Raw genomic sequence first — 17,265 nt, forward strand, 5'->3', positions numbered from 1 at the left:
GACAGATTAAAGAGCTTTGACTGTTCGGTTGGGAAGTTTGAACTTTCTGTGTAAGCACCAAGAAACAATCCACTGATCATTATTATTTCATTTTTTCCCCCTCTATTAACCTTTTAATATTGATGTAAGGGTTACCTTAGAGATTCCATCATGCCTTTTCCATGTGTTACATTACCATACAAATTATGACTGTTGATAATATGATTTACCCCCTACGTCTTGTGCAGTATTGTAAGTTATCTTAATTATGCATGTATTTTAAACTCAAGATATTGTTAGTATTCTGTGCATTCTGTTCACTTACATTTATGCTTTGAAGACCGTCCTTCATTTTTGGTTTTAAGTCTGGGATCATTCTCACGGTGCTTAAAACCATTCTTTGTACTACATTAGACTTTAGCCACGAGTTCTCTTAGCTTTTGTCCGAAAATACCTTTACGTACCCTTGTTTCCGTAGGGTGTTTTCTCTGGAAAAGATGGGCAGATTCTTCTTATGTAATACTTTAAAGTTGCCATTGTACTGTTGCTGGCTTCCATCGTTTCTGCTGCATCAGCTGTCCAGCTTGTTGTTTCTGTGACGAGAGTGTGTTGTTTTCCTGCATTTACGATTCTTTTCGTCACTATGTTTTTGCAGTTTTACTATGGTATGTATAGGTGTGCTGTGTTTGCTTATGTTTTAAACCTCTGTGGATTCACCGAGCTTGATTCTTTCTTTCACTAGACTTATGTCTTTTGTCCGTTTTGGAAAGTTCTTAGCCATTTTACATCAGCATTGGCTTCTGGCCCATTTTCTCTTTCTCGGACTCCAGTGACACATTGTTCACCTTCTGACTGTGCCCTACTTTTCTCAGGTGGTCAGTCCCCACTTCCCTCTACTTGCTCACTCTAGTTTTCCTCTCTATTCTTCAGCTGAGGATCTTCCATTTACCTGTCTGCTGCTGTGTAGCCTGTACACTTTTTTAATAGAGTCAGTTTACCTGTTGAATATATCTCTTCTTCTGTTGTGACTGCCTTTCCCTCTGTTTTCTGTAGTGTGAGTCAGTAAAGATCCTTGCCTCCTGAGTCCAGTGTATGGGCCTCATTTAGCCTCCCTTTGGTGTAACGATGCGGCACTGTCTTTGTCGATGCCTCCTCTCAGTCTTTTAGAGCCGGGTATTAAGCAACTCGAGTCTTCAGGTAATCCTGAGAAGGTTCACTGTTTGCTGTAGTAAACAGTAGTGAGGTGTGTGAAGGGTGGTTTGGTGCACTGCAGTCACGACTGACCTGAGTCCAGGCTGGGTAGTGCTCAGCATCAGCTGAAGGTCTTAAAGGGTACGTTTATAAAGTTGTCTCTGTCGAGAACGTTACTCCATTTTGTCTTCCTTGCTCCTGCAGCTCTCGGATACCTTTGGTTATAGTTTATAACCTCATCCAGCTTTTCATTGGTCCACCATCAACTGCACCATCATATCTAGACATGGTATTTTTCCTGCCAAATATTAATGCTTTTTTGGGCAGAAGAGGAGCAAATAAGTAGTGCATGAGAGCAAACCCGCAACCCACAACACTTGATAGTTTGCTTTGACTACTAATCTTTGTGATGTTCCCATAGGAAATAAATGCACAGAAGATAGAGAAATGCATGCTTATAACAAAGGCAAGAAAAGACCAGTGTTGTTTGGCCCCTAACAGTGCAGAGCCTAACAGAGTAAAGATCTAGCTATCTGTGATGGCCTTTGCATCAGTTCATGCTCCATGGGGAAAATGAGCATCTTGTGTACCAAAATGGAAAAATACCTATGTAAGCATGAACTGTCCTTATTCTGAAATTAACCTATCAAGTTTAAAAATATTTGGGTTATGTGTGAAATGGATTAAAACGTCCTTTTGGGAAGTAACCGGTGATAGTGGATAGTCTTTCTTTGGTAAAATACAAACTGGCATACCTGTATCAGCTCCTCAGGTTCTCTTTCGATTTTTTTCTGTTACATAAAATCCAGAGTCTTGGAACTACCATTCTGCTTAAGTCCAGGTGACTTCCTTATAGGATTTGGCGAAGTCTGCCTTATTTCACCAGCCACAAGGAGAGGGTGAGGAGGAGGAGAGAGTTCCTTGGTGGCTGTCCTTGAGCATGAACAGGGGAGACCGCCGCTCTTCCTCCTCTGGGTGGAGAGTGGAGGTTGGGTAGAAGGACAGGAGGGCGGAGGGAGAAGGTAGAGTTCCTCGGCCAGCAGCACCAGGGAGAGGTGCTGAAGAGGTCTCTGACCATGACAGTGCTGGCACTTTAGATTTGAGTTGGAGCAGAATGGGATGCTCAGGTAGACACACGGGGCACGAGAGCAGTGTGGAGACGGGGAGTGTGCTCACAGGCATCGTGCAAAGACTGCTTGCACCTTCAGGGGCGCTGCTTTCCAGGAAGTCCGTGCCGTGCCTGGGGGCTGAGTCACTGCAGTCCTCTGCTGTCTGCACGATACACACCTGTGTACAATCAAATACTGAGTCATATCGCAAATAAAATAATGATTCATATCCCAGATACTTAAAATAATGACTCATATAAGACAATTACTGAAGGCTCTCGATGTGAAGCAGTTTTGGGCTATGAATGCTGCAGACATAATGAACTGCCGCTTTACCACTCAGGCAGAGTTGCTCTTCTGTTTACTGTTCTGCTGTTTCTTTGAATATGTTAGAAAAAGTTCCCTAATCTGCATTATGTTTCATTGCACTTTAATCTGCATATTTTAAAATTTTCTTGCTCTGTATCTTCTCATCTAAAACCATGATTTCCTGCTTCTGGTTAATTAAAATGCTGATGATGTACTGATAACCTCACCTAAGTCAGTTTTAAAATTTTTCACTTTTTAATGTGTATCTTAAAATGGAAGAAATTTTTCTTGATTTCATGAAGCTGTCCTCAAAGTCTGATTCATTGTGAACAATCCAGAAATTGTGATTAGAAAAATTTACCAGGAATGAGGAGAGGATTTGTTATTTCCTGAATGAGCTTATTTTTTAAGTCAGCTAGTAACTCTGCAGCTTGGGTATATACGAATCATAGAGTTGGTAGTATAAAATTTCCCATATATTAGCAAATGATGTTTTTAATTATGATAAGCTATTTGCATTTTCAGATGAATAAATTTATATGTTGCATATTTGAGCACCTCTAATTGACATTCTTCTCCCTAAATCTTAGCAAGAAAAGGAATGTTCCATGATGCATGGTTTTCAATTATTTTTGTTGTTCTTCCCCATTTTTCCCCCTCCTCTTGAAATTAAGCCAACAGGGCAATTTTATATGTTGCTTTTATGATTTATCTTTTAATCAGTCTGCTAGTGTTTTATCCAAAGGACAGTACTTTACCAGTTCATAGAACTTACTTAGCACATAAACAGCTTGAAACGCATACATTCTGTTGCAGGTGGTTTGACATTGGCTGCCTGATCGTTGAAGACCCTGTGCATGGCATTCATCTGGAAGCATTTACACAAGCCACACCAGTACCCTTGGAGTTCGTGCAACAGGTTGGTTTTATCCTTTTTCATTATGCTCCAGAAAAGCTTGAAATATTGTCCTCAAAATAAGATTTTTATTGAAAATATGGTATATTCTTGATTTTTCTTCCCTCTTTTTCCTTTTAATCTTTTCTCTTTTTCAATTTTCTGTCCCTTTCACGTTGTTTCAGTACCTCCCTACTTTTATTTTCCAGCGGTCTTTGCAAAGGTAAATCTATTACATGGTTAGTTGCGCTTTTCTTCATTGTTTTGCTTGTTTGTTTTTATGATTGTGTTCATTACCTTTGGGTTAGAAAAAAATTTACCTATTCTGATTTTAGGTTAACCCTTCATATATTGTCTCATTTGTCTCACATTGTCCTTTTTCCTGGTTACTCTAGTTCCTTTTTCTTTGTCCTTATCTTCGTCTTTAATTTGTTCATCGTTAAAGACATGTGGAAACATATTTAGAAGCAAGTTTACAAACCTTGGATGAAAGGCAAATGTCTTTCCAGTCTGCTGAAAAATGTTTACTTATCCACATAGTTTCCAGAAGAATGTAAGCATTAAGCTATAATGAGTTTCATTCCTTCTACATTTTTGTTACTTTTAATCCTTTCTTGAACAAAATGGAATATAAGAGTTTATTTACATTGGACTCTTTATACTCATAAATGTCATTTCAAAACTCTCAAAAGTTATTTGGGACCTTAGGTTTTTGAGAATTCTGGGATTCTCCCCCAAGAGAAAGTATGTATGATGTATGCACTCACATATAAATTTGGCTTATGTGTTTATGGAGCCCCTTAAAGCAACCTGTGACCTTCTTAGGGCTTTACATTTTAGATGGGAAATAAGAATTGATGCTTATAAAGTTTTGTTTCCATAATACCATACCACTGATACCATAATTTTTACCAGAATTTCTCTTCAGAAGTTGAAGAAAGCATTTTTATATACACGGTAATGTTAAATTCACTCCAATATGAGGGTCATTAAAATATTGTAAACAAATGCTATGCCTACTGCTATACCAATAATTTAGAAAAATTACATACTGTTGTTGATTTTCTAGGAAAATATTCTTGAATTAACAATGGCAGTTTATAACTATTAGGTTGAACCGTACAAAATTGCTTTTTGAAGTTAACAGCTACATGTTGGCAGTTTGATGTGATTTAAGTTGACTATCTTAGTGAAGCCTTTTAATGCAAGAATTTCACCTAGCTCCCCCAAAATTGAGTTGTAAGATTAGCCTAGCAGGCTACGGTTTATGGCATTGCACAGAGTCGGACACAACTGAAGCAATTTAGCACACACACACACACACACAGTGGTGTTATAAGTGAGGTATAAAAGATATTCAAAGAATAGATGACTGATGCATCTAATGCACAGAGGTAGAAGTTTTCCAGTTTATTCTGTGAGTCTGGCTTGTAACCTAACCAAAAACAGTAATACAATATCACTTAAGAACTAATTGGTAAAATTAATAAAATTTAGAAACAGAACAGTAAAAAGGGTTTTGAAACCAGTTCCTCTGTGTGTGTGAGGAGGTGAGGTAGTTCTTCCCACACCACCAAGCTGTTATCCAACACCTGCTGGATATCCTATAATCCAACCCAATTCTGACACTGTCTACCTATAAAGAGTGTTGGATCCCACAGATTAAGGGGTCAGTACAAGTCCAGATCTCATAAGTGGTAGCATATGATCTCATGTACATGTTAAAAAAAGAGAAAGATACAAATGAACTTATTTAGAAAACAGAAATAGACTCACAGACATGAAAAATAAATTTATGGTTGCCAAAAGGGAAGGAGTTGGGGGCAGGGATAAACTAGGAGTTTGGGGTTAGTAGCTGTACACTACTGTGTATAAAATAGATAACAATATAGACTGTACAGGAAACTACTCAGTGTCTTGTAGTAACCTATAGTGAAAATGAATCTAGAAAATAACATATATACATATGTACATATAATTGGACTACTTCGCTGTATACCTGAAACTAATACAACATTATAAATCAACAATGCCTCAATTAGAAAACAAGCAGGAGTGCTTTCAGAAGTAAGATATGGCTTCACCCTTTCAAACATATGGTATAATGCTCTGAGTCTTTTTTTTCCGCCCCCCTTTTTTCCTTCATTCGTACTCAAATTTTTCTACCTTTCGAAGTGACTTAGGTTCAGCCTCTGGGCCAGTCTAGATTACAGACAGCAGTACTTAGTCTGGCAAGTGCCTCCCCCTCATCCACTTCTCAAACAAGGTAAAGTTACAGGGGTGCAGAGTGGGTGGGCTGTCTTTACCACCAGGCCATATAGTGGCAATCACTGTCAGCCCTGGTTTTGCTCGATGGAGTGAAGGTTCATCCAGGCCCTTAGGAACTGTAACAAAGATTAAGACACATATTTACAGTTTCTGGCTTAGAAATCACCTCTGTTTCTTGCACTTGCCACTTTGGTCATCTCACTGCTACCTCAGAGGGAGAAAAAGGTTGAGGTGATCTGAGAAAGAAAAAAAAGTTCTTATCGCAGTGTCCTCTGCCCTTGGTAAGAAGTGCCTGATCACACTAGCACCCTCCGCCACCTCCTCCCTCCCAGAACAGCGCTGCACTCTACCCCGTGCAGACCCTCGTCTAGCTCTTCTTGTCCTGCAGGCCAGCCTCTCACACCTTTCTCTCCCCATTTAGACGACCAGGGTTTCGGTTACCTGTTCAGTTCTCTATCAGACTCTCTCTCAGGGGCTGCCTTTACCCACTGGACATTATGGGCTGTACAAGTGTTCTCCTTATTCTGAAGAAATGGAGCTCAGCCATCTAAATTGGTGCACTGTCTTCTGTTCCAGTTCTCTTACAACACTCTGAACACTTGCCTCTACCACTGGGTGAGAAAAGCCTGGCCTGGAGTCAGCAAAGTCACCCAGGGCTACCCGATAACTTGCCAGATATGTTCAGGGCTGGGAACGTATCTGGGAATATGTTCCCAGGAAGCTGCCACACAGCCATCTGCAGCCTCTGTCCTTTTTTTGCTGGCAGACAGAACAGTTCTTCTTGGCATTTTGTGCATCAGAGTGTACAAGAAGAGTGTGTCTAGGTTAAGCCAGTCTCACATTGCTGCACTAACCCCGTATCCACTTACTTCTTGGATGCAGGTGGCTGTCTCAGGAGAGCACAGGGGGATATCTGCCTGTGATTCCATTCACCTTCCAAGCCTGGAAAGGAGTTCTTCTGATGGGCATCAACATGTCCTACTTTAATGCATCCCTCTAATTCCCACAGATTTCCACAGGGCTGTGTGTCCCGTATGGACATCCCTTTTATAGGCCAGGTTGACACTGCCCTCCTGTCTGACCATATGGCCAGGCCATTGGCCACTGCCCATGAGTCAGTAAAAGTCAAAGATAAGGGATGTTTATCACCATTCAGTTCTTTCATCACTGCTGGGAAAACAGCATGCATTTCAACCTTACTGATCCAACTGATCTGTTTTTAACTTCCCCAGTCAGAGTGGTGGACTTCCAAATAGGATGTCATCTATTCACCCTGGAGCTGCCATCCGTAATCCCAGCAGCTCTTGGTTGTTCACTTTAGAGCTGTTCATAGTGTGCTGTCTGCCTGGCAGTTGGTTCCAGCAGGTCCTCTGTTGATTCCAAAGTCTGTCCTTGAGGAACAGCAATACTGGAGCTGTGAGTGTTTCCTCCTAATATTCCCCAGAGAGCATGATTCTTTATAAACCATTTCCATGTTATTACGGAACACTTCTAGGCACTGCCTTCCCTATTTGGGTGTTTCTCCATCATCCCGGATGTTATGGGTATTTCAGGTTTCAAGATCACTTTATGTCCTTTAGTTTATGAGTGGCTTTAATTAATAATATCCTAGACTAGCAGTAAACACCCTTTAAGTAGAAACTCTCTCGTTTGAAGTCCAAGACGTCTTTGCTGGGAGGCACTCAGATTTTTGCCATAAGCCTCAGTCTGCCCTTCACATAGGACTATGGCACAGAGAATTTTGTCCCTACCAGCACTGCAGCTTCTATTCTACGCTGCGGGCTCAGACAGCATCACTGGTTCCGAATAGCATGTTCAGTTAAAAATGCTTGAAGCATGGCTTTCCATCCCTTCTGTTTTACAACAATAGCTAGAGAGGAACCAATCTCCAATGAGAGAGAGTCTCCATCCTCAAAGTACAATCAGGTTAAAAAGAGACAAAACACAGTCACTTAACAAAACCTGCTCAAACACCAATTCTACAAACTTACACATATTGTGATTCCATCATTATTATGTTCCTCACTGCACTGACCACTGAGACTTCATCAACAGGTTTGGTTTTGTAATACTAGATAGGGGACATGTTCCCCAGCCAGACATGATATCCGTCCAGCTGTGTAAAAGAGACCCAACTTTGTTATACCTGCTTAAATATTCAACTTCATAATCACGTCAACAATTACATTTTTATCTTCAGTCTAACTGTAGCACATTTCAGACCTTCACCAGTGGACTTTGGTAACACAACTCAAGGGACTCCCGTGTCAAGTCCTGGAAACTTATGTTCTCCGCTCTTGTACATACTGATTTCCTACTTAGTTATCCTGCACAATTTAGCTCTTTCACGTATAAGCACATTATGAAAGTGAAAGTGTTAGTCACTCAATTGTGTCTGACTCTTTGCAACCCCAGTGACTGTAGCCCACCAGGCTCCTCTGTCCATGAAATTCTCCGGGCAAGAATACTGGAGTGGTTGCCATTCCTGACACAGGGATTATCGAATCCAGGTCTCCTGCATTGCAAGCAGATTCTTTACCATCTTTGCCACCAGGGATGTGCCACCATGACCTGAGTAACAGGCATATTGAGCAGGTGAATAGCTCGGTCATCACAAAGCTGGTCGCACATGGCCTGCATAGGAGGTATACTGGCTGCTTCATCTGGGTGTTCCGCTTGACTTTTATAATGGCATGATGGACAGACCTCTCTCAGGGTAAATAAACGTTACAGTGCTTTTATCTAGTTGACCAGACTGGCTTTTCCTTCAGAAGTAGTATCCTGTGTGTCTGGATTATATATAATTGTCTCTAATGGTTCTTCAACAAACTGTGGGTCCTGCGTCAATGCAAACATGCTATTCTGTTCTGCAGCATTAAAAACCAAAGACTAGCCCCTAAATTAGTTATTTTCATGATCTATTTTAGCAAAGGTTATGTACCCCTGGTTTCATGAGTTTCCTGATTTTGACTCCCCTCCCTAGTGACTATCTGTTTAGTGACCAGAGGTCTTAGAGATCTTTCTGTTGTCCCTGGGCAACTTTTCCCTGGGGAGGAGATGACTTTTAGACAAGTGACCAAAGCTCAGACTAATCAAAATCTGAGCTTGGTCTGTTTTCCAAGGCCCAAACCAGCATTTTTTTCTTTTAGTTTTGCTGTTGTACATAATAGTAACCAAGGATTGAATAGTTACCTTTTTTAAAAAATTAGTTCTCATTTCTTTATGCATTCAGTGAGCCTGCTCCCCAGGAGTTGGATGCATCTCTACACGCCATTATCAACTTTTTTACCTTGAATAATTGATTGCTGCACAGCTGCTGCTCCATACCACCCAGAAATCAGGTTCCTCATCCCCCAGTCTTTCATCCTTTCTTCTCAAACCACACAGTTCTGTGAGCCAGGATCATTCTTGAAAGTACTACTTCTGATAGCAGTTATGTAGGTTTTAAATCCAATTCTAATGTTTGGGAGGATTTTATCCCCCACACTACCAAGCCATTCTAGGATATAGCTAAGTGTACTATAGTTCAGTATTGACATTGTCTACCAAGAGATAGCACCAGAAGCCGAGGGTTCTGTCTCATAAGACTGTCCCCAGTTCCCAGATGCCAGTAGCAAGCCTAGGCTATCACCTGGAATTCTCACTGGCATACTATATATAGACTGAGGGTTGCAGTTACCTCCTCCTTGCTAAGTCACTTCAGTTGTCTTCGACTCTGTGCAACCCCATAGACGGCAGCCCACCAGGCTCCCCATCCCTGGGATTCTACAGGCAAGAACACTAGAGTGGGTTGCCATTTCCTTCTCCAACCTCCTCCTTAGGAAGTCCATTTACTCACTAAATCACCAATTTCTTCAAAAGAATATAACTCAGGAGCAGCCAGATGGAAGAGATGGACAGGACAAGGTATGGGATAAAGACATACAGTTTCTTAGCCGTCTCTGACCCCCATTCTTTTCAAATCTTCACATGTTCAGCAACCTAGAATCAGCAAATCCTCTGCTTTTGAGTTTTTATGGAGGCTTTATGACTGATTGAACCTCAAGCCTCTGTCCCCTCCCCAGAGGTTGGGTGGGATGCAGGTTGTGAACAGGAATGAAAGTTCCAACTCTTGTCACAGGGTTGGTTCCCTTGGCTACAAACTTCTGTCCTTAGGTTACCTGAGAGCTTTTCAAATATCCCCTCAACACAACAAAAGATAACCTTTGTATGGCCTTTATTGCTTAGAAAGTCCAAGGCAGCTTGTTGTCAGAAACTGGGGACAAAGACCAAATATGCATTTCTTAAATTATAAGTCACAGAATTCCAAACATTATATTCTGACCAAGGATTTGTCCCAAATTGGCCAATTGGCTCAAATGCCAGTGAATCAATTTATGGGGGTGAATATATGAACAGATTAAGGGAGAAAAAGGATTTCAGTAGTTGGAATTTGCTAGAGGTAACAGCCATGCTTGGAAACCAAAGAAAGCTGGAGTAGCAGTACTCCTATCAGACACAAGAGACTTTAAAATAGAACCTGTTACAAGAGACAAGGAGGGATGCTATATAATGGTCAAGGGATCAGTCCAAGAAAAAGATACAAGAGTTGTAAACATGTATACACATAGCATAGGAGCACCTCGATATATAGTGTAAATATTAACAGCCATAGAAAGAGAAATTGAAAAAGATAACAATAGTAGGGGGGATTTTTAACAACCCACTGCTGGTTAGATCATCCAGATAGAAAATTAATAAACACATGCCTTAATTGACCCATTAGACCAGATAAACTTAATTGATATTTATAGGACATTCCATCTGAAAGTAGCAGAATATACTTTCCTCTCAAAGTGCAAACGGGACATTTCTCCAGGATGGGTCACATCTTGGGTCACAAATCAAGCATCTGTAAATTTAAGGAAATTGAAACCATAGCAGACATCTTTTATAATCACAACACTATGAGGTTAGAAATTAGTTAAGGGGTTAAAAACTATATAAAAAAGCACAAACACAGAAGGATTAACAGTGTTACAGTGTTACTAAATAACCAGTGTATCACTGAGGAAATTAAAAAGGACTAGAGAAATGACAGCAAAACCACAATCCAAAGCCTGTGGGATTCAGCAAAAACAGTTCTGAGAAGTTTATAGAAATACAGTCTTACCTCAAGAAATAAGAAAAACCTCAAATAAACAACCTAACCTTACACCTAAAGGGACTAGATAAAGAAGGAGAAAAAAACACAAAGTTAGCAGACAAAAGAAATCATAAAGATCAGAGCAGAAATAGAGACAAAGAAAGCAATAGGAAAGATCAATGAAGCCATAAGCCAGTTCTTTGAAAAACTAAACAAAATTGACAAAGCTTTAGCCGTCAAGAAAAAGGACTCAAATCCATCAAATTATAAATGAAAAAGGGGAAGTTTACAACTGACACAGCAGAAATAAAAAGATCATGAAAGACTGCTATAAGCCACTGTATGCCAATAAAATGGATAACCCAGAAGAAGCAGGCAAATTCTTAGAAAGGTACAACCTTTATAGACTGAACCAGGAAGAAGTAGAAGATACGACCAGTTCAGTCACAAGTACTAAAACTGAAACTATGATTTTAAATCTTCCAATAATAATAATTAAACAACTTCACAACTGGATGGCTTCACAGGCAAATTCTATCAAACATTTAGAGAAGAGTTATCACTCATCTTTCTTAAAATCTTCCAAAAAATCCCAGGGGAAGGAACACTCAGGCATGTTCTGTGAGGCTACCATTACCCTGATACCAAAACCAGACAAAAATATCACAAAAAAAGAAAATTACAAACCAGTATCACTGATGAACATACACACAAAACTCCTTGACAAAATACTAGCAAACTGAATCCAGCAATACCTTAACAGGATCATAGACCATGATCAAATGGGATTTATCCCAGGGATGCAAGAATTGTTCAATATCTGCAAACTAACCAGTGTGATACACTATATTAACAAATTGAAGAATAAAAACCATACGATCATATCAGTAGATGCAGAAAAAGCTTTTGACAAAGTTCAATACCCATTTATGATAGAAACTCTCCAGAAAGTGAGCACAGAGAGCACCTACCCCAACATAATGAAGGCTATATATGATAAACCCACGGCAGTCATTCTCAGTGGTAAAAAATGGAAAGCATTTCCTCTAAAGTCAGGAACGAGACAAGTATGTCCACTCAGCACTTTTAGTCAACTACATTTTGGAATTCCTAGCCACTGAAACCAGAGAAGATAAAAGAAATAAATCCAAATTGGAAAAGAGTAAAACTGTCACAGTTTGCAGATGACATGATACTATATATAGAATATCCTAAAGATGCTATCAGAAAACTACTAGAGCTTATCCATGAATTCAGTCAAAATATAGGATACAAAATTAATACATAGAAATCTGTTGCATTCCTATACATTAGCAATGAAATATCAGAGAAATCAAGGAAACAATCCCAGTTACCATCGAATCAAAAAGAATACCTAGGAGTAAACCTGCCTAAGGAGACAGAGACTTATACTCTGTTCTTCAATCAATATCTTACAGTTCTCAAAGACAACACAAACAGATGCAGAGATATACCACGTTCTTAGATCGGAAGAATCAATGTTGTGAAAACGGCTGTAGTACCCAAAACAGTCTACAGATTCAGTGCAATACATATCAGATTATCAATGGCATTTTTCACAGAATTAGAACAAAGAATTTTACAATTTGTATGGAAACACAAAAGACCACAAATAACCAAAGCAATCTTGAGAAAATAAAATCAACTGGAGGAATTGGGCTCCCTGACTTCATAGTAATCAAAACAGTATGGTATTGGCACAAAAACAGACACACAGGTCAGTGGAACAGGATAGACAGTCCAGAGATACACACACACACCTATGGTTACCTAAGCTATGACAAAGGAGGCAAGAATATAAAATGGAGAAAGGACAGTCTCTTCAGTAAGTGGTGGTGGGAAAACTGGACAACGGCATGTGAAAGAACGAAGTTAGAATATGCCCTAACACCTTACACAAAAGTCAGCTCAAAATGGATTAAAGACCTAAATGTGAGACTGGACACTATAAAACTCTTAGAGGAAAACATAGGCAGAAGAGTCTTTGACATAAATTGCAGCAGTATCTTTTTGGATCCACCTTCTAGAGTAATGAAAATAAACAAATGGAACCTAATGAAACTTAAAAGCTTTTGCACTGCAAAGGAAATCATAAATAGGATGAAAAAACAATCCTCAGAATAGGAGAAAATATTTACAAATGACAAACTGACAAGGGATTAATCTCCAAAATAAACAAACAGCTTTTGAAGCTCAGTATCAAAGAAAACAACCCAATCAAAAAGGGACAGAAGACCTAAATAGACATTTCTCCAAAGAAGACGTACAGATGGCCAACAGGCACCACAACTGTTGAGCCTGTGCTCTAGAGCCCGGGAACTGCAAATGTGCCATGGCTGCTGAAGCCCGCGTACCCTGGAGCCCATGTTCCACAGCAAGAGAAGTCACTGCAAAGAGAAGCCTGCACATGCAACTACAGAAAAGCCTCCGCACCAGTGAAGGCCCAGCACAGCCCCAAAGAAACATCTTTAAAAATTTTTAAAAGATTTAGATTGTATTTTAACCACGAGTTTAGTTTGTTAGTGTGGGCATTTTAAATCAAGTACATGCGTGCAATTTTTTTTTTTTTTTTTTTTTTTTTTTTTGCTGCCTTATAGTTTCATACATTTGGCAGCATAGCTGTGTTTCTCATGGTTTGTCATAATCTCTACTAAAAGTAACTTCAGGGACTTTGAAATGTCACTTAGAGCTAGTTCCAGTGATTTTATTTTTAATGTCTTAACAAAATCTCAATTTCTTTTTTCTTGAGGCTCAAAGTCTGACTCCCCAGGACTACAGTCTGAGGTGGTCTGGCCTTTTGGTGACAGTGGGTGAAGTCCTGGAGAAGAGTTTACTCAACGTCAGCCGGACTGATTGGCACATGGCTTTCACGGGCATGTCTCGTCGGCAGATGATCTACGGCGCGGCCAGAGCGATAGCGGGCATGTATAAACAGCGCCTGCCCCCCAGGACCGTGTGAGAAGCCTGGCCCCGGGCTACTGACACTTGCTTACTTGGAGCTACTGGTAGAGAAGGGACAGACCCTTAAACTGGACAACTTTAATCAGTCCAGCTGTTCTGATCATTTCCTGTAGGCTGCAGTTTTTCTTTTCTAGAAAGGTGTGGTATCATTCCAGTAGATGCAAAGAAACAGGTCCTTTTTATGATTATATAATTTCACGTACCATAGTTCTCAAAAAATGCATAAATATTTTTATAGGACAGTTTGATATACCAGATTTATAAGGTGCAAATTCATGTGCTGAGGTATTTAACTTAATGATGCATACTTGATTATTATTTTGTTTTTTAAGAAATAGTTGACTAAAGAACATGTTTACTGCATATTGTTTAAAGGCATTGTTTCTTTTAACTCATGATTAATATCTTCCCTGCCAGTCTTTGAAGCTTTTCGTGTGTGCATGTGATCAGGTCTGATAAGCTGTGGGCTCACCAACAGACTGTATGACACCTACTTGTAGGGAGATGGTGCGCTTTTCTATGCATATTTTTAACATGGGCCACAATAGCAGAATTGATATTTTCTTTTTGGTTATCATACTATACACATATGGTCTGAAAAATTCTTTTTTTTTTTTCAAGTAAGTTTCAGCATTTCACATTCATACTATATGCTAAACATTGGGATGATACATTTGATTTTTTCATTGATCTGTGACAACTAAGTGGCAAAGGATTCCAGTCTATTTAAATTAGAAGCATTGGGTATTTTTTGCATAATACTCTTCAGCACTTCCAAGTAAACTCTTGACAGCAGCCATTATTTCTGCTTTAACTTATTTCTCCAGCTGTAATGGATAAATTTTTGAGAGGAAGTTATTGTTTATGAGATTATACGACTTACTTTAAGGATACTTCTTATTTAGTTTGCCTTAAACACTGCTTTTCTAACTTTGTGCCCTTCTGCCTTTACTTTTTATGCAAGTTTTCAAAGAAACGATTTTATAGTGAACCTGGTTTATTCAGTGTATTATGTTTGTATTTAATGAAAGCTTTTTTCCCCCCAAATAATATATTTTACCAATTTTGGATTTATACAAATCAAAAATAAATACTTTGTCATATACTTTTGAACTCTATATATGAAAGTTTAAATAACTTTTGAAGATTGTTTCTTATATAAATGTAATTTAAATTTTATTTACTCTTCTATATAATTCTTTAGAGGTAAAAAAATTAGCACAATCTTATAAAATCTTTTAAGGTGTTGAAGCTGTTATCCTGTACTGTCGTTATGTGTCATGTTTGCTTTGTTTTAATATCATTTCAAGTACTTATTTGACTTCTGTTTTTTTTTAACCTGAGGGTGATAAGATTACATATTAATTTCCCACCTATGTTATGTGTTAATTTCCATGCCCTGTATAATGACTGTTGAGTGCAATTCAGATATCTATGTCACTAAAATTAATGAGAGAGAGAGAAGAAAGATGTGGCCAGTTGCTATAGCATAACAGGAACAGAATACTTAGTTTCCCTTTTTACTGGTATTTATGGAACACTTCATCTGTGTTTTCTCCATCTTCCATGATTAAGGGAAGCCTTTCTCTAATATTTATTTTAAGAAGCTGCCCTTAATCGTGGTGTCAGACTAATGACACATCACTGTTAGGCATGAAGGAACATATGCCTATACTTCATATTTCTGCTTTTTTCCCTTCTATTATAGGGAAATTTTACAGATCCTAAAAATAATCCGAGTTTTCCTTTGATTTTACCAAATGTCAGCTATCTTAATTGATGTTTTTGGGGATTGTTTTCATAAAATAACTAACATTGACATCCCATTAGAGGAGAGTCTTCAGGTCATCAGATAGCAATGCGAGTTATCCTGTGGTTTGGGTGCAGCTGATTTCCCGGTAGATGGTAATTCGCACCTTCTGCTCTTTGTGAGTGGGTAAGGACTAGGGAAGGACAGATGGAAAAGATGAATACATAATCTCATTCTGGCCACTTATTCCTTTTTTGGCCCAGAGTTACCTTTGAAAGGCTGATGCTCATGACTGATTCCACACAGTCAACTTTCCCAGCTTCTTGTTTATTTTTTCACGTTTGGATTTCCTTGTCGTACAAGGTACAAGAAAAGTAATCTCTCACACACCACGGCATCCTGGCCCAGGCAGTCTTTTACTGTTGATAATGGCACAAGACATGCTGCTCATCAGCCTAAGGCCCCAGATCCCTTCACCAGTTATCCAGCCATCCTGTTCTGTTCCTGCTTGCTTCCTCATAAGTCCCCCAGTAGCATTTTTCAGGGTGAGTTGAGCTGAGACTATTTCTTTCATTTTACCCTCAAGCACGTTGGGACTACTTATCTTTAACACAGTTCTTTGCCACTACTGTTTTGGTCATGTTTGTGTGTGTGTGTTTTGTTTTTTTCTTTTGAAGTGCTCCCAGAACTACTTACTGAATTTGGGAAGTTTGTATACTTTTTAGTTAAGAAGTGTGAAAGAGAATAGGAAAAAAATGCAGGACGAGTAATTTTACATCAACCTCAATTGACAGAAGGTACTCAGATTACTCATATTAATAGCATCTTGTTACTAAGTATATTGGGTAACCTAGAGCTGGGCCCCAGATTCTGAGTAGAAAAGATTGAGCCAGAATCAGTAGTTTTCTCCTCTGAGTCTCTGATTATTACTTCCCCTTTCTATGTGCTTTCTCTCAAAGATTAATGAGGTAGAAAATTGAGATGAATGGATATAGACAAAATGGTAGTATGATAGTAAATATAAGTAGATAACAGATGAAAGTGTATTGTATACATTAATTCAAAATCATGCAAGTTACTAATACACTCAGGGCCAGCTAAATTAGTTTAAGATGCTGTTGAAATTTACTTTGTTCCTTGGCTAGAAAAATTTTTAAACAGGAATTTGTGTTCTGTGAAGCCAAACTGGTAACATTCTATGTTCTAAAAGATGTTGGGTTATACATAAATTAAGAAACTTGGATTTTTACTCCCAGAATATGGAGAATAAGCTCTGGGAGTTGGTAATGGACAGGGAAGCCTGGCATGCTGCAGTCCATGAGGTCACAAAGAGTCAGACATGACTGAGCGACTGAACTGAACTGATGCAGGATAATGTATTGGATAAAGCCAATTTTGTACATATGTAAATATGTCATAAATAAATAATACCTCAACTTATATCCCAAGTGATTTTTCAAATGTTAATCATATTCATGTTATATTAGAAGGGCCCATTTTCCTTTTTGTCTCGACTTGCTACTGGCTGCCAAGAATTACGGAATAGCAACTTTGCCCATCTTTCAAGTGGAACGGTAACATTCAAATACAGCTGACCCTTGAACAATGAAGGCTTTGGGGAGCTGACCCCTAAACATACAAGTCCACATCAAGTCCA

The 17,265-nt window shown here is 39.0% G+C and overlaps 1 protein-coding gene across 1 annotated transcript in view; it reads left to right on the forward strand.

Moving 5' to 3' along the window:
- Positions 1 to 17,050, forward strand: part of PRRC1 (proline rich coiled-coil 1) — a 46,246-nt gene extending 29,196 nt beyond the window's left edge. Inside the window, exons 8-9 of the mRNA XM_018050703.1 lie at positions 3,405 to 3,507; positions 13,647 to 17,050. Of these exons, the coding sequence (XP_017906192.1) occupies positions 3,405 to 3,507; positions 13,647 to 13,856 (313 nt within the window). The 3' untranslated portion in view covers positions 13,857 to 17,050. The remainder of the gene's footprint in view (positions 1 to 3,404; positions 3,508 to 13,646) is intronic.

Source organism: Capra hircus, chromosome 7 (assembly GCF_001704415.2).
Source record: "Capra hircus breed San Clemente chromosome 7, ASM170441v1, whole genome shotgun sequence".
Classification (NCBI taxonomy): Eukaryota; Metazoa; Chordata; class Mammalia; order Artiodactyla; family Bovidae; genus Capra; species Capra hircus.